General features: G+C 50.1%; 1 protein-coding gene across 1 annotated transcript in view; it reads right to left on the reverse strand.

The window, feature by feature from the left end:
• Positions 1–207: 207 nt before the first annotated feature.
• EVPL (envoplakin) overlaps positions 208–27912 on the reverse strand; it is a 35724-nt gene continuing 8019 nt past the window's right edge. Inside the window, exons 4-22 of the mRNA XM_074970824.1 lie at positions 26125–26248; positions 25144–25269; positions 23931–23969; positions 22946–23107; positions 22417–22524; positions 20266–20361; positions 17624–17749; positions 16729–16875; positions 15867–16021; positions 14313–14410; positions 13203–13384; positions 12433–12611; positions 11424–11562; positions 9860–10053; positions 7927–8077; positions 6994–7077; positions 6796–6906; positions 4787–4879; positions 208–3949 (exon numbers count right to left, since the gene is read on the reverse strand). Of these exons, the coding sequence (XP_074826925.1) occupies positions 497–3949; positions 4787–4879; positions 6796–6906; positions 6994–7077; positions 7927–8077; positions 9860–10053; positions 11424–11562; positions 12433–12611; positions 13203–13384; positions 14313–14410; positions 15867–16021; positions 16729–16875; positions 17624–17749; positions 20266–20361; positions 22417–22524; positions 22946–23107; positions 23931–23969; positions 25144–25269; positions 26125–26248 (5767 nt within the window). The 3' untranslated portion in view covers positions 208–496. The remainder of the gene's footprint in view (positions 3950–4786; positions 4880–6795; positions 6907–6993; positions 7078–7926; positions 8078–9859; positions 10054–11423; positions 11563–12432; positions 12612–13202; positions 13385–14312; positions 14411–15866; positions 16022–16728; positions 16876–17623; positions 17750–20265; positions 20362–22416; positions 22525–22945; positions 23108–23930; positions 23970–25143; positions 25270–26124; positions 26249–27912) is intronic.

Consider the following 27912-nt stretch of genomic DNA (forward strand, 5'->3'; position numbering starts at 1 on the left):
AAGGCACCTAAATGACCAGGGGAGTTGGATGCCCACATACCTTTGAGGATCTGGGCCCTGGTGCTTAAGACAGGTGTGTTAGATCTACACTGAAGGGTGGGTGGGGGGGACATCCTCCATTTTCAAAGATAACACAACAGTGGAGAGACACCTTCTAGTTTTATTGAGTGCATAAGAATGAACAAACTTGGGAGCACATTAGCCCCTTGACACCCTCCCCCCACTTCAAGGTGACAGGAAGTCACACAGTTTAAACTACTACAAGCATATTTGTTGAAACAAAATCCCCATTACTGTCCAAACCGGGCACAGATGCCTGTGCTAGAACCCTTTCACCCCAATGAATGCCTTGTCTTCCTCTGTTGCCCCAGTTATGGGGAAGCAAGATTAGCTCACTAGACTAGTACACAGCCAGAAAAGCTAGGCAGTCTGTTCATCTGTGAGTACCACAGGGGCTTAAGATCATTGTGGAATTGGCGAGAACATGGAGCTTGTCTTAGTGCCTGAATCGTGACAGCATGGGAGAATGGTGCTCGGGGCGATGAAACTGAAATCCCTCGGAGGCGGCTGGGAGCAGCAGCAGGCCGCTCAGAGGATCTTTCCGGCAACGAGTCATGGCTTCTTTGTAATTCATCTTTTCCTTGGTGACTGGGTCAACAAGATCCTTCTCATAGTTGGGCTCATCCTGGAGCATCTTAGCCAGGTCATCGTTAATCATGCCTGTCTGGACAGCTTCTGACACTGGGATGCGACCGGTTTTCTTGGGATCAATGAGCCCCCCGGTCAGGTGTTGGACCTGTAGGCAGGGGAAGGCACTGTCCTTGGTCATCCATCCTTTCTGAACTGCCTCCCCGACAGACAGCCTCCTCTTGGTCACTGGGTCCTCTACACCTGTGAAAGCTTTCTGGGCGTTCAGCAGCCTCTGCATATAGGTGTTGTCTATCAGCCCTCTGTCTATGGCTTTGTGGACAGAATACCGATCCCACGTGATGAGGTCTACAATGCCCCCAGTTGCAGCCTGGGCCTCCAGCAGCTTTTGAGCGGTCATGGGATCCACCATCTTCTTGATGACAGCAGTTCTTATGTTGCACTTGGTGTCGGTGGCAGTGTCGAACACTCCGGCAATGGGAAAGGTGTCATCGCAGAAGCTTTTCTGCAAGCTCTGAGGAAAGAAGCTTTGGGTCTTCTGCTGCATTGTCGGAGATGGAAGTGGAGACTTGGAGATGATGGAGCCAATGGACATAGAGGAGGGAGGCTTGGCTTCCCCTGCTACCAGCAGAGCAAACTCCGAGATTGGGATCTTGCCATCCCTGTACAACTGGTACTCCTCTTTTGTAATCTTCCTAAACCTCAGGGCATCCTCGATGGAGTATTGCTTCCCACTCTTCCTGTCGAGGAGGACAGAAACATCCCCGTTGGGGCCCAAGGTAGTGATTTCCTCCCAGTCGCACTCTAATTCTTGCAGCTGGATGTATTGGTTTCTGTCTATGGTTCCTCTTTTGTAGGCCTCATAAGGAGACATATCCTTCCCCGTCTCAGGGTCCACAATGGAGATTTTAGTGGAGAGATTAGTCTCTCTCATCTGGGTCTCGTGGCTCATTTCTTCCCGGTTGACCCCAGACTGGAGTTCCCGGATGGACCTTTCTTTTTCGTAGATCTGGTCCTTCTCCTTTAGGATAGCTGCCTCCAGGAGGGAAAGTTCTTGCTCACGCTGCATCTTTTTTTGCCTGTCATTCTCTGTCTTTTGGCTGAGGAGCTTGGACTCCTCTCGGAGGATGAGGACTTTCTGCTGCTTCTGCCTTTCCAGTTCCCTGAGCTCACTCTCCAGGTTGGCTCTCTCTTGAATTGCCAGGTTTCGTGCTTTCTGGAGATCAGCTTCCTCACGGGACCAGGTCCTTTTCATGCCTTCAGCTCTCTCTATTTTCTCCTTGAGTCGTCGTATGTCCTCTTCTGCATTTTGCCGTGCAGTTCTCTCTCTGCTCAGCAGCTCCCAAATCCGTGCACGTTCATTCTCTAGCACTCTGTCTTTCTCCACTCTGATAACCTCCTTGTAGATGGTCTTCTCCTGCGATTTTGTTTTCTGCAGAATGTCAGTCTGCACCTGCAGGTTCTTGCACTCCCTCTGCAGGTTCAGAACCTGCATCTTTTCATTGTCCAGCTCCAGACGCAGTCCATTAGCAGCCTTCTCAAGCACTGGATCTTTCTCTAACTTGACCACTTCTTCCATGATGATCTTCTCTTGCACCGGTGCGGGGCTTTCCTCTATTTCCTTTATTCTCATGGTTATTTGACGCAGCTCCTTTTCTAATGCAAGCCTCTTGTTTCGATCTTCCTGGAAGTTAAGCAGCTTCTCTTTCTCTTCCACCACAGACCGAAGATGCTGTACCTCACGTTCTACATGACGCCTGTTGCTCACTTCCTCGTCCAAACTCCGGCTCAACCTGTTGTGCTCATCCCTGAGCTTTGGATCCTTTTGGGTGAGAATCACCTCATGGACCACCACCTTTTCTTCGGGCTTCCTCCTCTCCAGCAGTATGTACTTGTTCTGCAAGTCATAGACAGTTTCCTCAACTGCTCTTCTTTTCTGAGACACATTGCGCACCTCTTGACGTAGGCGATCAGCTTCTTTTTCTAAGAGTGGGTCATTCTCATATCGGACAACTTCCTTGTTGACCAGCTTGGTTTCAACCTTGGACCTTTCCCTTTTCCATTCATCCCTTTCGCCCTGCAGCCGGATGAGCTGCTCCTGGGACCTGCCATTTGTGTTCACCAATTCATTGAGCTGTTCCTTCAGCCTGTCAATTTCTCTAAGGAGCTCTGGGCTCTTCTCAAGTTTCACCACTTCCTGGATCACCTCCTTATACTCCACAGTCGGTTTCTGAGACCGGAGGATATTCAGCTCAGACAAGGCCTCTTCCACCTCCTTGTCAATCTTTGTCCTTTTACTAGTAACTTCTTGGAGCTCCTTCTTCAGGCGAGTGATTTCCTTCTCTGTCTCTGGATTTACCACAAAAATCTCATTGACTCTTTCTTTAATCTCTACCTTAGGTTTTTGCCTCTCTGCAATGATGTATTTGCTTTGCAGCTCTGCCAGCTCTCCTGTTAACATCAGGTTCTTGTTCCTCACTTCTTCAATGAGAGTTCTAAGCTTGGAAGACTCTTTCAGCAGCTCTGGATCCTGTTCCACCTTCTTCACCTCCTTGACAATGATTTTGGGTTCTGTTGCTTCAATCAGCCTTTCCAGCTCCTCGATCCTACTATTCAGTTTGATTATCGTGTCCTCCACAGATTTCCTGTTGTAGGTTTCTTTGTCAATTTCCATCTGCAACGTCCTGACGGCCTTTAGCATCTCCGGATCCTTTTCCAGCTTGATCAACTCTTTCACTACCACTTTCTCTCGGATGTTGGGCTGCTTCTGCTCCAGAACGCACAGCTCTTTCCTGAGCCGTTCAAGTTCAGAGGAAGCAGCAGAGCTCTGTTCTCGGAGGTGCTTGATTTCTGCATGGAGGCTAGCTGCTTGGTTATCCAGGTTTGGATCCCTCTCGATTTTAGTGACCTCTTTGGTAAGCAGCTGGGCCTCAACCGCCTTCCTCTCTTTCTCCATCTGGATGAGCTTCTTGTTCTTCATTTCAATATCCGCCTGCAGGCTGTCCCTTTTTCTGCTCTCATCCTTAATCTGATGCGCCATCTTCGCCAAGTTGCTCTCCAGTTTCGGGTCTCGGTAGTATTCGACCACCTCCTTTTCTTCCACTCTTTCAATGGGCCTTTGAGTCTTCAGCAGCAGAAGCTTGTTTCTGTGTTCTTCCAGGTCCTGCTGAACCTTGGCCACTTTGCTTCTTTCCTCCTCCAGCTGCAGTTTCAGTGCCTTTGATTCTCTTGTTGACTGAGCCAGATTTTCTGACTGTTGCATTTGCTCGTGTTCCGCCTGCATCTCCTCTTTTACTTCCTTCTGCAAGGAGAAAGCAAGAAGTTCATTAGAAAGACGAGGAGTTAACGTCACTCTTAGAGTATGGCATCGGTGGCCCTTTCCCTGAATCCTAAAGTCTTACAATGCTGGCCAGTTGGAGAACGGGAATAGGTGGTAGCAGACAAAACTGGTATAGAACTCTAGGTACTTTCTAATGGACAAGAATCACTTAACCTTTGATTAAACAAAATAAGCAAAAATGGATGTGGTTGGGGTAATGTTCTCCGAAGCGAATCGCGCAATATTGGAGTTATAAACTAGTATGATCTTTAGTGTATTTGTCTCTTTAGGGTTGTCCAGCAAGAGGAAATGCTAAATTCCTACCATGCTGGGATACAGGCTGTTGGGTGGTTCTCTCTCTGAAATTCTTAGTATCTAAGCATTGGTTAGACAGAGCTGTGAACACTAGTTAATAATCTTAATTCTGGATCCCTTTTTTCCCATTGAAAACAAACATTTGTTAATACACTCAGTGGCCACACATGGGCAGGACCTCGGTTTATGGCTCACTGGGAAGATGGCGTCTTTGGTCAGCAGTGCAACGCCCCACATGCCATGCTGAGGCAGAGTTCCCTGCTGACTCAGTGGGAACAGTGCCATCTACTGGTTCACCAGGACTACTGCCTCTAGCACAATGGGTCCCCCCCTCGAGAGGTTTCCATCCACATCCAAACCCTGTTGACTTTGAAATCTGCTGAAATCACAGCTTGAGGCAGGACCCTGAACAATTCTGCTGCCTCACACTGATAAGTGACTTCTTTCCCACCTTGCAGGTAGGGCATGTTTGCTAGAAAAAAGGTTAGAACAGTTTGCAGATACCTTCTCTACCACCTTCTTGGCAAACTCCAGCCGGCTGAGCTGCTGCTTGTTTTCTGCTGCTGTCTCTGTGTAGAGTTTTGTCACATCATTCTCCTAAACAGAAACAGCAAGAATGATTTGGGAAGTCGCCTGTGATCTGGCTTATTAGACATACTGTATTCCTCCCGCCTCTCCACCCTCCCGGCCTACTCATCCTCTGTGCAGTAGTTGTAACATGAGGCTCTCAAAGAACTTTACAACCTTTAACTGAGCTATATGATACCTCTGTGATGTTATCATCACCCCTGATTTTATAGCTGAAAACTGAGGCATGGGGTGGTTAAGAGACTAGTCTCGGGGTCATGCAGCAAGTCAGTGGCAGAACTGGGAATAGAACAGGGGACTCTGTCTCACAGTCTAAGTCCTACACGATACACTCCCATATGGCCAGCTACAAAGCAGTAACACTTACAGGTCACAGCGGGCCCAAGTAACGTTCTTGGCAGGTGCCAGGCCTATTAACACGCAAGCACCAGCTGAACCCATACATAGCAGCCTGGACACGCTCAAGCCAAAAGCTTGGAACTGGAAGACAAATGCAGCCCTCAGCAGCAATATTCAGAATGCCAAAAAGGGAACGGTTACTTTTCATTCATGCCAGAGGCTGCTCTAGGGCTGGGTGGATGGTCTGAGGAGCTGCTCTGAGCCCACTCAGAAGAGGAGGTTGGGATTTTTCTGTGTGGAACCAGAACCATCTACATGAATTTGGTTTGGATTCAATTGCCAAATTGTTTGCCGAGCCCTAGGAAGAGGGCTAAATAGTTCTGATTTGTAGTTCTTGTTGACGTCTTGGAGGTGAAAACTATAGCAACGCTGTACTGGTGCAAGCCAGGGGAAAAAGTGTTCACAGGCGAGCATCAGCTATTCTAGCAGCAGCGAATGGCCCATGCAACCCAGCACACCTGTCCTTTTAACAGGTGTCTTCATTGACCGCATGGTAAGGAAGACACCATCAGCAATATTCACGCAAAGTAATTATCTCTATTCTGATATTTCATATACTGCTTTGTCCAGTGCTATTAGACTCAGACACACGAGCAGCACGGCTTCTGCTTCCGGAGTGGGACAATCACAGTAGGGTTGCCAACCTTCTACTCGCACAAAACCGAACCCCCTTGCCCCGCCCCCTGCCCTGCCCCTCCTCCGAGGCCCCACCCTCCACTCACTCCATCCCCCCTCCCTCGGTCGCTCGCTCTTCTCACCCTCACTCACTTGCTCATTTTCACCAGGCTGGCTCAGGGGGCTGGGGTACGGGATGGGGTGAGGGCTCTGGCTCAGAGTGTGGACTCCAGGGTGGGGCCAGAAATGAGGGGTTTGGAGTACGGGAGGGGGATCAGGGCTGGGGTAGGGAGTTGGGGCATGGGGTGGAACTGGGGATGAGAGGTTTGGGATGCAGGAGGGTGCTTCGGGCTGGGACAGAGGGGGAACCAGGGCTGGGACAGGGAGTTGGGGCATCGGAGGGGGTCGGGGTGCAAGCTCCGGGTGGCGCTTATCTCAGGTGGCTCCCAAAAGCAGCGACATGTCCCCCCGCCGACTCCTATGCGGAGGTGTGGCCAGGCGGCACTGCCCCGTCTGCATGCATCACCCCCACAGCTCCCATTGGCTGCGGTTCCTGGCCAATGGGAGCTGTGGAACCAGTGCTTGGGGCGGGAGCAGCATGCAGAGTCCCCTGGCTGCCCACGTAGGAGCCGGAGGGGAGACATGCCGCTGCTTCCAGGAGCCGCGCAGAGCTCCAGCAGACAGGGTGTTCTAGTAGAAAACCGGACACCTGGCAACCCCATCACTGGCTGCAGTGAGAGAGGGGGGTGGGAAATTGGAGGAACAATCAATACCTCCCCAAGGAAAGAGGAGAAACTGGAGGTTGATTTCAAACAAGGTGTAAGCAGGTGAAACCACATGGAGGTCAATGAAACTGCATCTCCTAACACCAGGCCTCAATATGGCTCCACGCCTTTGTCTCAAGGTCTCACCTGGGCCTGGATGCTCTCTTGCAGTGGGGTGACACGCAGTCTTTTGGCAGCGGAAGCGCTCAGGGTGGGGTCCAGAGAAGAGCAGTATTTGCCTGCCTGAATTTCATAGTCCTGTTACAAGTGGAGACAAAGAGGTCAGATTGCGTCTCTGCTGGGCAAGACTAGATGGCAGAGCCACATGGCAAAACCCAAACGTACATTGAGAGCAGACTGCACAGTCTGGGATAGTTTGACCACTGCGTTCTTCTCAGACTCCTTGCCCTGGATTTCCTCCACCAGCCTCTGTGGGAGAAGGAGACAGGACCTGAGTACTTGCATCTCAACAAAGCTCTCAGTAAGGACAGGACGCTATCAAACAGAAGGCAGTCAGGGAGGGAAAGTGAAGCTGCTTCTCCAGGGATTCCCATCAGAAGGGAACAAAGATGCCATCGAGGACATGGGGAAATGCTCTTGGCAAAGAGAGTATGACACAGCTGTAGTCTGGCATTTCTGTCTGGTTAATGGCACAAGCTGACCCATCTCTCAGCAATGGACTCTGAAGAGCTCCAAGCTATAGGGATGGGGGTAGTAATGTCAAATAATGGAGGTGACTGAGCTCTGGCCTTGTGTGCCTGGATAAGAGATCAGAATCCTGGAGCCACCTGGTCTCTTTTCCCCTTGGCTGATAGAGCTCAGGTACGGCATGGAGGGGCGACCGCCTACCGGCTCTTGGTGTTTGCTCAGAGGGTCTCATCTGAGAGGCCACCTCTCTCCCCAGCATAGCACTGGGTCAATCGAGGATGTTGGCAGCTATAGAGATTAGCAGCCAATTCCTGGTATGAATGGGAGAGGGCAGCTGGCAGGAGATGCTTCGCGAGGGCCACCTGGGCTTTGAAGGCCATGCAGCAGCATGCTTGTAGATGCAGGATCTGCCCACCCTGAATTCCCTTCCCTGCTCTCTTGTTGCAAGCTGCCCTCTGCATCAGGCAAGGTCCTGCCTTTTCTGCGCTAGTCACTTCACTGCCGCAGGTGAAGCACGGAAAGAGAAGCAGAGCGGCAGTTACCACTCCATGTAGGTTCCAGGTGAAACCAGGGACACTTCTTTCCCCTCCCCACATCTGTATGTGTCCCGAGGTCTGGCAGGAGGCTCACCTTCTGTGCCTGCAGCTTGAAATTGATCTGGCTCGGCCCATCCGTGGTCTTGACGTCGTGCTTGGGCAGGTTGTTCATCCAGAACATCATGTTCTCGTTGGAGTTTTGAAACTGCTGGTAGGTGAGGTTGGTGTTCCGGAGGGTCTTCTCCCTGGGTAGGTGGGGGACCAGGGCGGAGGAAACCATGGTAATTAAAGAGGTGGTTAGTAGGCCAGTAAGCAGGAAGGCTTGGCTGGCAGCACAGCTCTCTCTAGTAGAGTGTGTAATGAATGCTAAACTGTATTATCATGTTCAACCATAAGTGTCAACATGTGTAACATACCTTACCTGAGAGACAAGCTGAGGGAGGAAATACATTTTACTGGGGAGAGAGACACACAAAGCTCTTCTTCAGGGCTGGGAAAGGTATGCCCAGCCTCACAGCAAAATGCAAGGGGGAACTGATTGTTTAGTACATATTGTAAGTGTTGTGCAGGTTTCCTTTGAGAATGAGGACGGATAGAGAGAGATCGCTTTGCGAAAGGTGTTCACCCACAGGTGACAGGGTCTTGTCTTTTATCATTTTCCTGTTTGAGTTCATTCAGGAGCATGGTGATTGTCTGGTTTCACTTTCAAAAGATGGGAGCCGGGGAGCTTAAATTCATTACTCTGCTAGATACTAAAAATCATGGCCAAACAGAGACACTGGATTTACGGTTTATTACAACAATCTCTGATCCACTAACCCCCTCTTTTTGTCCTCTGACTGCAGAGGTGTTAACGGGCCACTCTACCTGGAATGGTCCCTTACAATATGTGCTAACTACTTACGCTAACTAAAATATCTGTTCCACCTTGCATTTTGCTGTGATGCTGGGAGTATCTTTCCCAGCCCTAATCTGTGTTGCTAGAAAGCTTGTCTCTCTCACCAACAGAATTTGGTCCAATAACAGATGTTACCTCACCACCTGTCTCTCTAATATCCTGGGACCGACATGGCTAACAACACTGCATACCTCACCTGAGCATATGCCAGGTGTAGCTGGCCATGCATTTAATATTCTTATAGAGAACACATCTGTGTATCTCTCTTTAGATCGGGGTGGCCGAACTTACTGGCCCTCCAAGTCCCACACGACAATCTTCAGAAGTTTGAGAGCCAGAACACACCTGCCAGGAGCTGGAGCTCGGAGCTTCAGCCCCACTTCTGCTGAAGGCCTGAGCCCTGGCAGGTGCACCCCGCAGGGCTGAGCCCCGACCCCCAAGCCCCTCCTCACCACTGGGCAGAAGCTCCTACCCCACTGCAAGGCAGAGGTCCCGAGCTCGCTCCCTCCCCCACCAGTCTGGTAGGTGGAGAATGGAGGGGGCTTGCAAGCTGCATTTTAATGGTAAAACAGCCGCGTGTGGCTTGCGAGCCCCAGTTTGGCCACCCCTGCTCTATAAAAGGGAAGCTCTGTAACCAGCCCATATCTGGGAAAGGAGCTTGACCTGTTAGTAGCAGCCCTGCAACCTACCCGTGTACAAGGAGTACACGACAGACTGAATGTGGTTACGGAGAGGGGAAGTTTTAAAGTCAGGAGGCCGATTGCCCTTCCTGCTGGGTGAACTCTGCAACTGCCTGCACATCTACAGTGGTAACTGGGAGAGGGGAGGGCATGAGCAAACCGCGCTCTCCCCAGTCGTCACACCACAGAGGCGAAGCCTACACTGTACACAAGATTGCTGCACAGCATGCCACAGCTGGGCACACTGGATCCCATGCTACACTGGCCTGGGGTCCTGGGACAAAGGGGAGGCCAGAAGATCTCCCCAGAGCTTCCCAAATCCGAAAGCTGGCCCTTCAAGTGAGTCAGGTAAATTTGGGTTTGGGCGATGGACCCAATTCTCTTCCGGCTGGCCTGCCCAAATCCCAGCCCCCACCCTGATCCCACGTAACGGAGGCTGTGCTGCTCACCGGTGATCCAGCTGGTTGGCCACAGCATGGTAGCGGTCGTTGAGGAGCTGGACCTCCCGCTTCTGCCGGGGGAGGTCCGGGCAGAACTCCTGGAAGTTGTTCTGTACAGCGCTGCAGCTGTGCTCAGCGTCCTTGAGGCTGCGGTTCAGCTTCAGCACACAGTCCTGCCGGGCGACCTGATCCTGCTTCAGCCTCTGGGAAGGAAGAAGATGCTGGATGAGTGTCAGTGGGCCCGCTCACACCGCCTCCCCAACACCTGGCCCTGGCCCTGTGAGGCCGTCGGTGTCCAGAGGGGGAGTCACTGGCTCAGTGGGGCAGAAGAGAATGAAAGGAGCTTCTCTTTCCACCCCAACAGCTTTATCCTCAGTAGCGACGGGGATACTGATACAGAAAAAATCCACTGCGGGTTCGTGGCGGGGCTTGGTAGAATGCAAACGTTGCTGAGCGCAAGGGTGGCTCTTTGACGCAGAGGTGTGTGAGGGACAGATGTTGGGGGAAGACTTCGGGAATCAGCTGGAGAGATGGGGAAAGAGAGAAAGGGGCTGGCATGGGTGGGGTCCAGAGAGCCAGAGGAGGCATTGGAAAAATAGTCACAGTGAGTAAAGGGGGAGTTAACTGTAGGGCAGAGAGACTGGGGCTGGGACACGGGTAGATGGAGAAGGGGTGCACAGAAGGGTAGCTGATTGTGGGGTGCTGGGGCAGATCGACTAGGGGAGTGTTTGGTGAGGTACACAGGCAGATGGTTTAGATCTCTGGGGTGGGAGTCGGTTCTTACAGCTGCTGCTCAGCAACTGTGACAGATGTATCCTATTATCCACCTACCAATAAACAGCAGCTTCTGAAATGGCAAAAGTGATTTAGTCTGCAGACACTATGGAAGCCCATTTACAGCAGTGTATCTTGGGTGGCGGGTTGCGCTCCCTGGGGTGTGTGTGGCGGGGGGGTCCCAAAAGGCCATCAGGAGGGTCGTGAGGTATTGGAAATGTTACTACAACCTAAAGCAAAGAAAATCTCACTCCCCGCGTGCCCTGACCCTTCAACATCAGTATTCTCTGCCAGTGCCAGCTTCCCCAAACACGCACCCCCGCAGCCCTAGCACTGCTAGCCTTGATCCATTTTTTGCTCTTACAGCTACAGAAACATCAGGAGGTTGTGAACATTTTTGACTTCAAATAAGGGGTCAGCAGCCTGAAAAGAACAGGAGTACTTGTGGCACCTTAGAGACTAACAAATTTATTTGAGCATAAGCTTTTGTGAGCCGATGAAGTGAGCTGTAGCTCACGAAAGCTTATCCTCAAATAAATTTGTTAGCCTCTAAGGTGCCACAAGTACTCCTTTTCTTTTTGCGGATACAGACTAACACGGCTGCTACTCTGAAACCAGCCTGAAAAGGTTCAGCAATGGTGGTCTAGACGAACGAGTCCGTGGCCTACTGTGAGGTGTGGCCATCCAAGTCTCTTATGAACACTAACAATGGGATAAACAGAGCCCAGGTTACCTGACTCCATCTCTTACTGTGCCCGTATCCTTCTCATTGCTGTCAAGAAGGCAAAGGCTCCCTCACCTGCAGCTCACTGGCACGATCCTGCAGGGCGTTGGGAGAGGCTGGGATGGTGCTGTCCTGAGCCAGCTTGGACTCAAAGCTGCTGATGATCTCATCCGTGATCTCTATCTGGTTCTCCAGGTTCAGGGAAGCCTTGGCTCTGAGGAGGCAGAAAGATGGTGGCATGTGACTAGCTACAAAGGACACACATTGCTCCCCTCGCTTCTCAGAGTCTGCCCTGGAGCCAGGCTCTTGACTAACTGCAGGGGACTTGCTCTCATTGCACAATGCAGACCATTAAGAAGTTGGCCTTGCAAACACAGCCTGTCCTTGACACCCAGCCCCGCTTGGCTCCTGAGAGCAGCCTTACAGACAGAAGAACAGGATAATGAGCCCTAGGAGAGGTTGGCAGGTGTGTCCACCTGCCCATTGGGTTGTTCTAGGAGAAATTTCAAACTACAGCAGCTGATTCACCTTGCTGCGTTTTTACGAAATGGAAACATCGTCTAAACCCCTGCACATATTCAAACTGGGTGGTAATCCCGGTTTGCCAGAAATCTGTATCCTGATTGTTAGGAGGGCACTGTAGAGTGCTCAGCACAATGTGGTCTTCATCTCATTTGGGGCCTCTAAGAATACAGATAAAACAACAATAAAAATGGCTGGGGGGGGAGGGGGAGGATTGTATTTTATTAGAAACTCAAAAATGGCCCCATTGTGCAGAAAATTTCATCATATTTTGTGAATTTTCCACCTGGAAACAGGCCTCTTTTCTAGTGAAAATGAGGCCATCTGAGTTTAAAAAAAAAAAAAGATTTCAAATTCAAAGAGCAACATTTCCCATGGCTTTGATTTTTTTAAAAAGAAGACCATTTATTTATGTATTCGTACAGAAGAGTGAAATCTGAGGTTCCTCCTAAATTGCTCAGGACAAAACACAAAAGATTTGTGAACAGAACTTTGTAAGACCCTGCTGAGCAGTTTCATACAGCTCTGCTCCTACCAATCTAGGGTTACGGTCTTCACTTACTTCTCACCATACAGACTGGACAGCATCTTGACATCATTATACTTGTTCTTGATGTTGTTCAGAGTCACGGGGAGCTGAGAGGCGGCGATGCCGGTGGATTTCTTGGACAGGAAGGCCTCACACTCCTTCTGCATGGCTTCCTTCTCTGCCCCAATGCCCTGAAGTCTCTTTGTTGTTCCCTAACACAGCAACAGAAATTCCCAGACTCACTGAACACACAGAAGCTCAGTGTTAAGCCAATGCGATACAGCGGGATCTGCTGGGAGGCCTTGGCTGAGCCAGGCTGGGACCACGTATCCACGGCACAGAGTGGAGCAAAGCCAGAAAGGAGAGAAACCCAACAGTTCGAGTCCACCCAGGGCAGGACACAGACCCGCAACAGAAGACATAATCAGCACTGAACAGACACCGAACCAGATCGAAGCCCAAAGGAGGGGACAGAACCGCAGGGTTTATGCCAAGAGTGCATTTGTCTTCTCAGGTCACCTCCCATAAGGACCATTCCTAAAGTACAGGGAACATCACCGGTTCAGCAGTGGAAGTGCCCGTATTTCCCCCCGAGTCAGACCTGCACTGTAACAACCTCCAGCAGGCCTCTTTCTGAGCGCTGAAGCCAGCAGAGGTCTCTGCAGCAGCATCAGCAAGCTCTCTCCTTTTCTCTTTGGAGCGGCGGGGCTAATGCCTACATGGTTTCTGTCAGTTCCGTTCTGCTCCAACTATTGGAGCCAGCTACCACGATCACCCCGTTCTCTGTGCTCCTCAGCCCTCACCTCCTGGTCCTGGATCCTTTTGTGGAGGTCCTCTGTCGGGGCACTGTGGCTTACCGGGGACCTCACCCGGCTAAAAATCTCCTTCTCCACTTCGACCAAGTCCCCGCTAATTTTATTCAGTTTAGAGAGGAGCTGGTCAGCTTGGGGATCATCCTGCGCAAGGGTGGGACTTCTGATTGGTGCTGGAATGACAAATTGATATCGAATCAGTGCACTGTTCCATCTGGCATCACACTCTGGGTTATCTTAACCTTTCTCCCTAGATCTCTGATATACAGGCCCGGCCGCTTGGCCCCCAGCTACCCTTTCATTGAGACACCACCTGTACGCATCTGCTTCAAATGGATTATGCTGGAGTGAGGTGTGGTGTATTTAATCCATCATGTGGGTTTGGACACAGATTCTGAGTCTGGGTCAGAGCTTTCCACTGCACCTTGCAGTGCCTCCTACATGCAGATAACTCAGCGCTGCAGGGGGCTGATGGCTCAGATCCGCAAAGGGCTGCTCCACGGCCAGCAAAGTAACTTGTTTGGGTAAGAGAGTTGTTGACCTTCTTTGTTTTTTTGCTGCATGAGTTGTCCCTCTGCAGCCTCCTTATCCGTCAGTCAGCGAACAGAGTTTGCTGATGGAAAAGAGCCGGGGAAGCCAACTTTCAAATGTGGACTCAGCCCTTCTGCAGCACCTTTCACCCAAGGATCTCAAAACACTCGGCAGATACGCCGCACTTCTCCCTTGTGTGGCGAGGTCTCAAGAGATTTTCAAACAGCAGCACAGAGGCAAAGTGACTTGCCGGGGGTCACCCAGAGATTCTGTGGCGGGGCCAGGGCTAGAAGTCAGAGATCCCAATATCCAGTCCTCTCCTCTAAGCACTAGACCAACTACATCCACATGCCAACATGTACTTGTGGTTCGGCATGCCCACGAGTGCCCACAGGTAGGCATCCTGCTGAGACACCCACGTTTAAAAGCTGAGTCTACAGCATTCACTGAATTACTAGCTTTTGTAGACTCGGCAAGTTTCAGTAAAGTCAAACAAAATGAGACCAGTGATCTCACTTTGCGGGGTAGCTTTTAATGTTAAGCTAGAGAGTAGTTAATAACCTGACGTACCCTGCTGGCTGGGCTTAACTGGCTCCTTCTGGCTGCTTTTCAGGGAGTTCTGAACTGTCACTCTCTTCTGCTTCACTGTGTTCAATTCACCTTCCAGCCTACAAGCGAAAAAAGGGAGCATCACCCCCAGCACAGGAGTTAACAGGAATAGAAACTAGCCTGCATAAAACCTGCTTACACACCTAATCCAGAGACGGGCCTCACCTGAGCACAGTGCAGTTACCTGTTCCAGGGAAGGCGTCACTTAATTACCTTTGAGCAGGTTTAACTGGAAGTCTAACTGCTCCCAGTGCTGACACTGTTACTCCTATGACATCTGGAAATGGCACAACTCTAATTTGTAAGAATAGTTTGACTTCAGGGGAGAACTGGGAATGGGAGCAAAAGCCAGGGATTGTTGAAAAGTGACTTTTGCAAAGAGCAATTTGCAGGGACTTTTGAAGGCCCCGAACTAATTCCTGTTACTAAACACAGTGCTTGAAAACAGTCATCCCTAGTTTTGTGTAGATGGCCTCAAACGGTTATCCTTCAGTACAGCGATGACTACATTGCAAGCCTCGTCCGAGGACCATGCTACATGTTCTCCTGCGTATCCCTGTGCAGGGGAAGTAAAAGCTGTGAAACACACTGGAAAGCAGTACAAATGAGTGACTGGTTCACAGGCCTCGGGCATAGGAAGGGTAGCAAATGTCCCTGAAGGCATCAGTAAAACAAAGTGCTAGAGGTGGCTCTGCAGGGGAAATACATCTGACAGGGCACTGGGGGGAAGTCATTGTGCGGTGTCATCAAGACACATAATGCAAGGCAGTGTGCTGCAAAATTTTCAAATCAAACATTTTTTACTGCACGTGAAATTCACAAGCACCAAGGAGGGACAGGAATTATTTAAGGTGATTCTAGTGGTAGGTAATTGGGAGGAATGAAATAAAGGCTGGGGGTACCATTTTCAAAAGTGCCTAAATCTCTTTTGAAAATGGGCTTTGGGTATTGTCTAAACTCACAAGTTGCACTGATTTAATGAAATCGGTTTAGAAACTGCGTTAGTTAAATCAGTGCAGTCCCCTTACATGAACACTCTTAAGTTTTAAGAGTGTTGATTTAGCTTCATATTGGCTTAGTTTAAGTAGGTAAGGAATTAACTTAAACTTAATCAATATAAGGCACTCTTAAACTGATTTAGAAATGTCCACACAAAGGAGCAGTGAGGATTTAACTAAATCAGATTCTAAACAGATTTAGTCAAACTGGTGCAGCTTGTGTGTTGAGACAAGATGTAAGACAGAGAAATTTAGGCTGAATGTCATGAAAACTTCTTGACAGTGAGGTCTGTGGACTGTGGAATATCTCCCTCAAGGGAAGTGGTAGAAACCCCATTGCTTGGTGGCATTTAGAACTGGACAAAGCACTAGAATAACGTAGAAGAGGGAACAATCCTGCACTGGTAGGGAGAAGAAGTAGGTGACCTACAGTAAACGTAACTCCTAAATGAATATAAAGACTGGAGCTAGGGTGTATTCATTCTCCTCTCTGGTTCACACTCCACTGCATACTCACTTGTTAACTCTGCCAGTGGCCTCTGGGTCTGGAGGAGGTATGAAGAAGCAAGCAGCAGGAGCTGTCTTTGTCACCCCAGTGCTGCTCTGCACCACCCAGTTCTCCGGGTTCCTGTTGTCTTTCAGAGTGTACTTCTCACCTCGGCTGAGCTGCACCTGGAAAGAACAGAGAAAGGATTTGATTCCCTAGCTCTGACTCCCAATCTGCATTTTCAGGGCTCCTGGGTAACAGAAGAGGCTTTCTGAAGTCTCCTAACGAGACCAAACTTTTTGCATTCATCAGGATTTGTGGTCTGACTGTCCTCAAGATGCTCCTGTCTCATCTAGAAAACTCAGCTGCTCCACATTATCCCCTGGGAGACCAGTGTGGTTAGTTGGTGTGAAGACATAAATCAACATATATACACGTCCATGGCAGAGCAGACACCTGGGCACTGAGGTATGCATTCCCCACTGGAAATGCTTCAGCAGGTGGGCCTCTGTTTCCCACCAGGTAGGAGGGTGTTTCAGGTTAGCAATTGGCTCATGATCCTCTGAATAGGATCTCTACATTCAAAAAGGGATCATCAACTCTGGAGCTAAGAAGGGGAGAAGCAAATGAAGCCAACCCACGGCACAAGGAAGACAAAAGTTGCCAGTGTTCTCAATAGGCATTTCTCAAATGCTTTGATGGACCTGGGACAATGGGTATGTTTGGTTTTAAACTACCGGCCATTTTCTCCAATGAAGACAAACTAAGGGGAATGGTTCCTAGTGCCACAGTGAAGGGCACATTGGAAATTCAAAAGCAGACAACCCTGGGGATACGTCCCAAAGAGGAATCCAATACCACTCCTCTCCAAAGGGTAAGAACGTTTCCTTACGTCACCAGAGGCCCAGTCACAGAGGGTGTCCAGGGCAAGTGGTTGGGAGGGGCAGGTTCTGCGCAGTTTCAGAGGGCTGATCTCCGAGCTCTTCCTCTTCAGCTCAGCAATGCTTTTTCCGGCTTGTTTCACAGTCTTCTCCTCATTCTAAATAAAGAGAAGAGGCAGAGATTCCTACCAGGCCGGCACTTGGGTGAATAATTCAGCGTAGAGACAGCATGGCATGTTTGGGACCTAGAGGTGGTGGGTACTTTGGGGTTATTCATTCGCAGAGCACAAAGCCTGTGGGGAGAGAGCTGTACCAGAACAGATTCAGAAGCATGACAAGAGCTTCCAACTATTCACCAAACCCATTTCTCTTTTTTCCTCCCTTCTTTGTTTTTCTCCTCTACCCTTTTTCCCGCTCTCCTTCAGCTAGCAGGGCTAGCAGATAGCTCACTGCCAGCTGGACAAGAGTGACCCAATGAGCTCTCCATGGCCCTTCCTGTTCAACGCACAGAGTCTTCTAAAGGCACCTTCACCCCTTTTCCTCATCCTCTGACGGCGATTCTGGTGCTTTCCTCCTATGGGGAGTGTCTCTGCAAATTACCTACTGTAACAACCCCTCCACAGGGACTGCTTCCCACCAGGTCAGACAGGGTGCTCTCTAGCACCCGAACGGCTGCAGGTCAGGGGCTGCATGAGAGTGACTGTGGGTGAAATGTTGCCCCAGGTATTTAACTCATTAATATACAGCCCGGGACAATCCTTTTGGGGGGCGGGGGGGGGGCTTTGCTCACAATTTATATTTGGCGATCCTCATTTTACGGTGATCCTAGAAAGGTGTCGTAGCGTCCAGTCTGCAAGTGAGACACAAGACACTGCTCGGCTGTATTAGCCCCCCAGTAGTCCTCACCTCCAGCTGGTGCAGTAAATCAGACACCACCCCGGGACTGTCTTTGTTGAACTTGCTGTATTTTGTATCCAGGTCCAAGTTCAGCTTCTTCAGTGTCTGGCTCACAGTGTCAGCATCCTCCTGGAACTGAAGACACAAGCCAAAGGATAGTCAGAAGATGCTGGGAGACCATGAAGGCTGGGCATCAGCACCTCTGTGCTCATTAAGTAAGCCCTACTGTCGATCCTCAAACCTGAGCCTAACCCATAACTCCATTTAACTTAATCACGACAGCTAAATAACCCTGATCTGCTGACCTCGTCATCCTTGTTGAACATGCATCGTCTACTGAGGGCTGCTACACCCGCCAGAGTGACCCTGATTAATAGCATTGCACCAGGCGCCTTGTCATGAAGTTCCCAGACCTGGCTTAATCCTGCAAATCCATTAATCTCTGGCGTGACCCTACAGGTGGCGTCAGGGCGTGCACCCCTTCCTGCATCAACGGAGAGTTTGAGAGCTTTGAGTGCTGGGCTGTTTTTGCCCATCGTGGCAATGGGGATGAAGAGCCTGCACTGCCACTTTTTAATATAGTGAGCGACTGCAAGATCTTTTCGAGATCCCAACAACATTTCATACAAAGTCAAGCCACTTTTTGCTCAGGCTTCGGCACTGACCACACATATGGAATCCCTCTAGCCACTCCAATTAACAATTCAAATGAATGACTTGTCCATTGCTACCCTACCTCGAATCAACCTCTCCCTAATCACAGAAATATTAACCCTACATATTACCAACCTTTGGCATCGTCTAATCAGCCACCTCTTTGTAATCCTAACTACCTGGCTCCATCAACGAAGCTTAAATCAACAGTGAAGACTCCTCTGATTTCTGAAGCCAAACCTAAACTGGGTACAGCTCCTTCAGCAGAGACTAGTGGAGCACAGGTGGGCACCTCTGTATTCACACCCGACACACCACTGCAATGATATTGGCACAAAATATGTCTTGTGAGGGATCTCTAAAAACTAACACCACACAGTCAATAATATCATTGTGAAATGTACGTGCCAATGCTGCATGTGGAATTATGTCTACTCACTGATATTTTGCTTTAAAGGCTGTGACTAAAAGCTGTTTAAACCAGGCATGTTGCGGGGAGAGGTGGGGTTAGATAAGCTGGTTTTCTCAAGACAAAGGAAAGAGGCCAACACCTCAAACCAGGTGTGGCCAAATTCAATGGGCTATTCATTTTTTATCAAAGATTGCAGGAGGAAAACATTTACGTTGTAAAATTGCAGCCGAAAGGATCACATTGGAACACACCGGGGGACACTATAATCAAAATGGAATTGCCCTCACCCCCAGGAGACTGGATCAATTTGCGTCTTGAAACAAAGGCAGACTTTGAGCTGTAAGGACAGACAAAGATTTTGGATTATCCTTCACCTGAGGAGATGAGGCGCCGTGGACTCTGTGGGGATCCTGGCTAAAAAGCTAGCCAGCTATTACTGGATAAAGAAGACTGGTGAATAAACTACCTTGAGCAAAGTCTGGATGTTGTTAAGCTGGGTCTGAGCCATTAGAAAGCACATTTTTACCTATTGTCTGTTCCTTTCCTACCTTTGCTCCTTATACTTGATATCACTTAAAGTAACCTAGGATTTCTGTTTAATAAACTTGTTTTACATTTACTACAAACCAATTGAGTGCTGTGTTGGAAAGGAAGGGTATATTGACCTCACTTAACTTAGTAAGCTGTACTGTGCTGACTCTTTAAAAGAGCAGCAAACTTAATATCTTCTGTGAGCATACAGTGATGGGGCTGTGCATTGCAGAGAAACATCCCTGATGAGCTCAGGGGCCGGACGTCCCCGATTGTTGCCTGCTAGGTGTAGGTGCCGACTCACTGGGTGCTCTGGGGCTGGAGCGCCTCCAGGGGGAAAAATAGGGGGTGCTCAGCACCCACCAGCCACCTACTGATCAGCTGTTTGGCAGGTCTCGCTGATCAGCTCCTCCCCCACCACCAGCGCCTCCCACCCACCACCAATCAGCTGTTCAGCAGTGGGCGGGAGGCACTGGAGGGGGAGGGAAAGGAGCAGGGGTGGGAAGAGGCGGAGTGAGGGCAAGGTCGGGGAGGGGCCTTGGAGGAGGGGGTGGAGCGGGGGCAGGAAGAGGTGGAGCGAGGGTGGGGCCTTGGGGGAAGGGGCAGAATGGGGGCGGGGTCTTGGGGTGGAGCACCCCTGGGGAAAGCTGAAAGTTGGTGCCTGTACTACTAGGCGAGGTTTGGGCAGGGAGAGCCTTGAGGAGCTGGCTGGTGAGGCAGACAGGCTGGCGTTGAAGGGAGCTGATCTCCAGAAAATCTCACTCTTGCTCAGGCAGAGAGGTAACACAGAGGCTCACGCCTCTGCATATCCCCAGCAGCACATTCCAGTGGGACATCGAACTTTGACCCAGACCAGATGGAAGCCAGGGCTCCCCATACTTTCCCATTGTCCAGCAGACCCACGGCATGACCTGGAGTCCAGGGCCAATGGGGGCTGAGCCTGCTTGCCCCCGGGGCCGAGTGTGATCCCCACCAGATGACAAATTTTGCACACGCCCCCTGGCAAAAAGTTCCCTGTGGCAAGGCATTTTGCCTTCTGCTGGACCCATTGTACCTTCTTGTAGCTCTCCACGCTCTTCAGCTGACTCTCCTGGCAGATGCAGAGGTTGAGGAAATTCTGCCACTCGTTCCTCAAGGCTTCCTGGTGAGCCTGCAGTGGGACAGAAGCAGTTCTAACCTGTGTCCTTCTAGTCTTAACTCCCCTAGCCCTTGTGTTTCCTCTCTGCATCTCCTCAAGTCCCAGAGATCACAGCAGCAGCTAGCAACTGCGGCTAAGCCCTAAGAGAGACGGCAGGGAAAGAACATTCAGAGCCAGAGCGTGATCCTGCAAGAGACAGTGAACAGCCACCTTACGTTTTTAGGCCCCCGTTTCTAACAGGGCCTCAACTCCGACTCCAGTGTTGTGGATGCAGATTTGCACCCATGTTTAATTGCAGATGCATAACCGTATCTGCAGCATTGCGGTCATCTCTGAAAAAAAATACAGCCCTTCAAATGAGCATCATCTCTAGTGCTCGAGGGCATTGCTTCTCTCGGGACTGGCTGAAGGCTGAGAGCATCATATTTATATGATTTCCAATGGGATGCAAGCAGTCTGTATTGCTCTCAGATTCCCGTTGGTCTGGAACAGTCGGTCAATACTCTCAGCCCTGGAGGAGATGCTGTGATGCAAGTGCTGAATGACACACATGGGGGAGGGAGGGAAAGGGATTTCCATGAGGGGAAGATGGCAGCTCTAACAGAAGGGTGAGAGGTCAAGAGGACCTTGTGACCTCACTTCAACCACTCTAGCAACTTTTGTTTCCCTGATTCATGGATCAGGGAAAGGACTTCCTCTTCTCTTGTGGCCTTGGTCGGGTTCAGATGGGAGAGGCTGAAGCCCAGATTCGGTTACCTGGTGTCCACACCCTAGAAGCTAAGGCCTTTTTTATCTTTTCAGGATGGACTTGTTTTTACAGACTGTCTCTCTTATGCAGGAAAACTCAACCCTTAGACTGCAGCAGATCCAGCATTTATAAAGAGAGTCTTCCAGAGTCGGCCAGAACTGTGTTCTCAGTCGCGCAGCCACAGGAAAAACCTGCTCCATAAGAAACAAAACCAACCCCCCCCAACCATACCATACTGGTGCAACAGGTCTGTTCCCTTCCCTTGCCCTGGAAGGGAGCAGCTGCTGAGACAGCATTCAGGACTGAAGGTTGACTCTCCCCGATTTAGCCTTTTAAACAGATTGACTTTCTGCTGCATTTGATCATTCAGCTTGCTGGAAAATGTAGGGCCCAAAGCAGCCAGGAGAATTTTTGAGGCCCCAAATCAGCAGCGATGGTGCAATTTACACAGCAGGTGTGAGCTGGTCAGAGAGTGCGTGTGTGTCGAAGTGGCACTGATGGTGACTTGCACTGACTTGTTATTCAGTGGCAGTGCAATCCTGGTGTAACTGACATGCCGAGGAGACAGACAGAGGGTATGTTAGCAGGTAGAGTGACAGATAGAAGGGCTGGATGATAAAGCAGCTCCTCACATGATTTTACTCATGCTAACATGGCTAAAATCAGCCTTGGTGTAAGCAGGTGCAGCTCCCTTTGACTTCAAGGCAAGTTAAGTCCTGTAGGGATCAAATTCAGACCCTTGTGTAAGCAAGGGTAACTCCGACTGAAAACAATGGGGACTGAGCCTGCTTACCCCGGGGGCGAATTTGATCCTCACCAGCTGACAAGCTGATGTAAGTTACGCTCACGTTGCACACAGATTAGTTCCCTTCATCAAGTGCTCACTTGAAAGGGCCTCAACAAGCAGGAATCTGATCTAAGGGCTGTCTACACAACAACAGTGAATTCAGCCTGAATTCAGCTAGCGTGGGTAACAATAGCAGTGAAGACAGCAGAGCTAGCGAGCCGAGCTCGTACCCAGACTCCTTGCTGGGCTTATACTACCCAGGCTGAAGCTGCGTGAGCTGGATTCAGGCTAGCTCGGGCTGGCTAGCCCACGCAGAGCTTTTGTTGTGTACACAGACCTTTGTCTGGGGCAGGGAGAACATACTCTGCAAAATCAGCTCTTCCTTCCGTGGGTCTTGTATCAAAGGGAGTCTCTCTGCAATGCCTCGCTTCATGCCCCTCCTTGGTGCATGACTTTGGAGCCAGTGTCTTGGAGGGCAACTCAGTATGGCAGGGTGGGGGAAGGAAAGCAGGCTCCAACCTGGGTCCCCTACCTGTATCGGCTCCACAGCGGGGTGCTTCAGTTCAATCATCCTGTCTCCGTCATCCTGGAGCTGGTTCACATACTCCTCCTGGTTAAGCAGCCCATTAGCCTTGAAGTTCTGCAGGAGAAGTGAAGGGATTTAAATGCCTGGGTCACAAGTCAGGCTGCCCGAGTCAGCGTGGCAGAGAAATGGCAGTTGCCAGGGTGTGAAATAGTGGTCACCTGGCTCACGTGAACGCACAAGCATTCACCGGAAAGAGAAGAAGCAGCAATGTGTAAATGCCGGCGGGAGGCTGGAGACAGCCATGCATGGGGCTGGCTGAGACAAAGCAGAGCCAAGTTTGTCCTAACTACGTTTTCATTCCCGGGTTCTCTGTGACTTGGTGTTGTTTTTGGGTTAGTAACTAATTAGCTGGCTAGCTGTACCAGGAGGGGAGAGGTCAGCTAGAGAGAATCCTCCTCCAACCTGAAATGAGGAGGATTTTGCTGAATAGAGACACCCCGTCTCCCAGACACAGAGAGGCCTGCAGAGCATTTACCTCGTACTCCCGGCGCATGCCCGGTAGGTCAGCCATTTGGTCACTCCAGTCCTGCTTCAGGATTTTGTTCTGCTGGTCCGTGAGGTAACCCAGCTCCTTGGTGCAGCCTTGCAGGTGGTTGTACAGACTGCCCAGGCTCTGCCCTCGCCAGATGGAGGCTTTCTGCCCATTCATATCAAAGAGAGGAGACGTCAGCATCTGGACTGAGAAGAGTCCAGTCCCTTCCCTGCTTGGTTATTGTTCATCTGTTAACAGATCCCCAGAGGCCTTTTCAAACAGCTGCCCCTCACCAGTTCTTATCTGATGTAATTTTCATTCCCTCTTCCCTTACTCTTTTCAAACAGGATGTTTTTGTCAAACCAGAATCTGAAGCCGTGTTGACGCCTCAGGGGAGGCTGAGAAAGGTTTCCACCATGGGGGATATTTGCCCTATTTGTCCTTCCTTGGTTTTAACTAGGGAGGACAGTTGCAAACTCCTCTCCCCCAGCTGCTTATTCCCCATCTGGGCTCCTAATCAGAGACAGGCTTAAGCTGCAAAATTTGGATCTGGATTTTGAATACCCCAAGGTCTAGGGGTGTTTGGATCTGGGGGTTTGGTCCCCCAAATTCCCAAACCATACCCATAATCCCCTGCTTGTGGCAATTTGATCCTCTCCAGAGAAATGGACTGTGGGGTCACAAACAAGACAACGGGTGTGCTTCTCCTCATGTGCACTGGCCTAGTGCTTCTGGATCCAATGAAGCTGCTCTTGATTTGCCCCAGAGAGGGGAAAATCAGGCCCTGTGATGTGAAGAAGCTACACAAAGTGGCTTTTGCCCCCAGGCTCTGCTGCGTTCCCTCCGTGCCCTGGGAAGTGGGTCACCGACACGGCACTGACCCACCCACCAGTTGGAATATCCAGAGAACCAGCCCAAGCCTATTTCCCTAAGGCTGACACAAAGCAACACATCTTGCAAGGCACATCACACTGAGCAAGACTCTTACCAGCAAGTCCTTGTACTGGCTCTTTAAATCTGCTACATTCTGTGGCGTTATCCGGCCCCCATCAAAGGAAGAGGGAAAACAGGGCAGTCAGTAAACTTGCGGGTTTGATAAACACTTGCACATACATTTGCAAACTGCCCAAGAACCGTCCCAGAGCCATTGTGCAGAGTACGCAGACTGGCTTCCAGCTGAGGCAGCTTTCTTGCTGCCTCCACCAAATGAAAACCTCCTTCTAGCTCTCCTGGTAGAGCTGTTCCAGGCCCAGTCTCAGCCGTGTTATCTGCTGTTCAGGACAAATGGAGCAAACCCAGATGCTACATGGATCATGCCACTGTCTGGGTCAATCCGCTTCAGTGTTTGGCTACTGGTTAGCAGATGCTGACCATCAGCGCTTTTACTGTACTTTATAGGCCTTAATTAAACCGTGTCTCAGCAGGATGCTGTTATTCACACTTCACTAATGGGGAAGCTGAGGCGTGAATTGATTAAGTGATTTGCCCAAAGCCACAGAGGGGCATTTCTGGCTCCCAGGCCTGGGATCAAAAACAACAGACCACACCCCTCTCTCACAAAATACAGTAACGCTGGTTACCTGCCCAGCAAATATGTCCTATGATCCTGCACACAGTTACCAGGACCCATTGCTTCCATAGGAATCTCTGGTAATGGAGCTGGGTTATCGCTTAACCAGCGGCGCCTACTCATGGGCTCACAGGGCTCAGAAGAGGCAACAAAGGCCAAAAAGTTGGCCGGAGAGAGGCTTGAACCTCCAAAGGCCAACAATAAACAAAGCTTCAAAAAAACAAAAAAACAAAACAAAACAAAAAAACCTTTTCATGGTGACATTCAACACATGGTGGCCACTTGACAGTTCAAATATTCTGGAGTGATATTTTAGTGAGACTCACTCCAGGTTTCAGGCACGGATTTTGAACTAGACTGGCCCCAAAGAATCCACCCAGGTTTTGCACTGGGCCAAGCCGGGCTGTGGGAGAGTAGTCAGTGCCATATACTAACTTGTGCAGTACAGACGTGATCAGTAGCCCTGTGCGTGGCTGTGATTGCAAGAATGAAGCCGTGTTAGCGTGGTACAGAATGGAGGCGACAATGACAATGGAGACGTTGGATCCCTGGGATTCCCACCAGGACTGGGCGTAGGGCTCACAGCGTTATGAGTGGAGATGGGGTAGGAGACGGAGGGAGGGTACCTTACCGGGCTGTGGAGGTTCTTGATCTGGAGGCCGTAGGCTTCTATCTCCTTCTGGAGGATGTTGTGCTCTGCTATTTGCTTCTCCAGCTCTGGCACAGTGGGGCCATATTGTCCCGCGTTGACTTGCTTCTGCACACAAATGAGCTGTGTGGTGAGCATGTGTTTTTCTCTAGAGGACAGAAAGCACCCTTCCCTAATTTCCTACCGCCAGAGGCTAGTGCAAAAGGTTCCATTGGGAACTTTCCACTGCACTTTGGTACTGGGAATTGGAAACTGGCCAGTACCCTCATGCCTCCCTTCAAATAGGAAGAGACCTTATGGCCAATTTCTAAGCATGTTAGGTTACTTTTATTCATTTCAGCTATTTGTCAAATGCATAGAGGGCAAAGAGCGGATATTCATGCCACATTGCCCAACAATGGGTGGGTCTACACAGCAGTTAAAAACCCACAGCTGGCCTATGCCAGCTGAGTCTGTCTCGCGGGGCTTGGGCTAAGGGGCTGTTTAGCTGCAGTGCAGCTGTTCTGGCTCAGGCAGGAGCCTGCGAGGCAGGAGGGTCCCAGAGCTCAGGCTGGAGCCCAAATTAGTCTAAGTTCACTGAAGCGCGGGTGCTACACACACCCAGATGTTGCAATATAGCAAAGGCCACAATATGCACCGAAGGCACCTGCTAGTTATAGAGGCAGCCTGTTCACCCCACAAACAGGATCAGCATGGTAAATCACCAACGAATGCTCAGAACGGAAAAATATCTCCCATCACATGGGATGTTAGAAAAAACCACTAATACCATTCCCCACCCCCGGAGGGAGTCATACTTGACAGCTGTGGCTAATCTGAAGGGAGAGGGCAGTGGTTGGTAGGTGTGTATAGAATCTCAGACACGTTAGCGGCCTTGTTTTGCTTGCTGATATAGGAGGGCTGGCATCGACGTTCCCAGAGCATGCGTCTGCCCCAAAAAGCAGCTGGAACTGCTGCTTTTACCTGCTTCTGGTCTAGAATTTTGGCCCAGTCCACCTTGGAACCCCCTTCAGGAACGTTCAACTTTTCATAGAGATCTCGGTATTCGGCACATTGGTGTGTCACACGGTCGTGGAGCTGCTTGATGCTGTATGTGAGGGAGGGAGGAACGAGATGCACACCTCATTGCCAATTCTCTGTGGTGACTACAACAGAATGCAGGGCAAAATCCCAGCTCCACGGGACTCAAAGGGAGTTTTGTGGAGCCAGGATTTCACCCAGAGAATCCAGCATGTTCTGCTTTCCCCACTTGACCCACCAGCCACCCTTGTGGTGCGTGGCACATGCCGAGATGCTCTCTGGCTCGGGGGTTTCTCTCCTGAGCTAAGCCCGAGGGGGAGCATGGGAATGGAGCGCAGGCATTGATGCTTGCACAGAGCTCAGGAGGGGCACTTTTATCCCTCCCGAGAAGGAAAATTAAATCACTCCCAAATGTAAGGAGTACAGAGTATTTTTCCTTTCAGATTTTCATTCTAGAGAGGGGGAGAGTGCGTTAAAAATGATTACTCACGTCAGAGATGGTGCTTCAAGCTATTCTGCTGCTATACTATATAGCTTTAACCCAAGGTGCTCTTTTCCAGGGCTCCGCTTTGTGCTGCAGTAGGGAAACCGCCCTCCCACTGGTTGCATTGGGCTTTTTAGGAAGCAGGGTGGCTATGTCTACACTGCACTTTCGTCGGTGTGGACAGCGCTTTGTCAGTGGGAGACGCTCTCTCCCACCGACAAAGCCACTGCCCCTCGTTGGGGGTGGTTTTATTTTGTTGGCAGGAGAGAGCGGCTACACTGTGTACCTTATCACGGCACTGCTGTAGTGGCACAGCTGTAAGATGCTCAGTGTAGACCTAGCCTTAGTGACCAGTGCACTGGTCTGGAACTCAGGAGACCTGGTTTCTATTCCTGGCTCTGCCACTGACTTTTCAGGGTAACCTTTGGCAAGTCACTTTGCTTCCCTGTGCCTCCCCTCTGTACAATGATCCTTTGCAACGTGCTTTGAGATCTATGAATGAACTGTGCTATGAGGTATTAATACTAACACAATACGATATGCCAGGTGGTGATTTTTCAGCTTTGTAGCTAGTTTGCAACATGTCTGGATATTGGAGGCTCAGAAATGTTCCCTTTTAGATGCTATTTGTTCACATATGCTCACATTTGCACATGCAATTACCGCAGTAGCAATGTGTGCACATGGCTCGTTTGTGCGCACACAGGGGGATTCAGATGTCTAAATATCTGTGTCCCTGCACACATAACATAGGTGTGGATATCAGGCTGCACTTTCGGGAATGTGCCCCATGATATTTTATGCTTTGTTCCACCAACGTTTAATCGAAAGCTATTGCATTAGAGAGTGGAGTACAACAAGAACCTTCAGGCATGAGACAGCAGCAATGCTTACAGCTTATACAAAACTTTCCATGTTCAAAGACCCTTATGAACATTTACTATTCTGTCCTTGCAAAACCCCTCTGAGGGAGGTATTAGTCCCAGTTTATCAATGGGGAAACTGAGGCAGAGAAGGTAAGTGACCAAAGTCACAGAGAGTCACATAAGTTCTTTGGGGCAGGGACCACCTTTTGGTTCTGCGTTTGTACAGAGCCTAGCACAGTAGGATCCTGGTCAGTGACTGGAGTTCCCAGGTGCTACTGCAATACCAATAATAAATCTTAATAATTGCCAGAGGTAGGACTTGACCCTGACTGCTTTGCTCAGCTCACTAAGTCACTCAATTAAGAATACTTCGGACTCCCT

This window comes from Natator depressus, chromosome 14, assembly GCF_965152275.1.
Source record: "Natator depressus isolate rNatDep1 chromosome 14, rNatDep2.hap1, whole genome shotgun sequence".
NCBI classification, from domain to species: Eukaryota; Metazoa; Chordata; order Testudines; family Cheloniidae; genus Natator; species Natator depressus.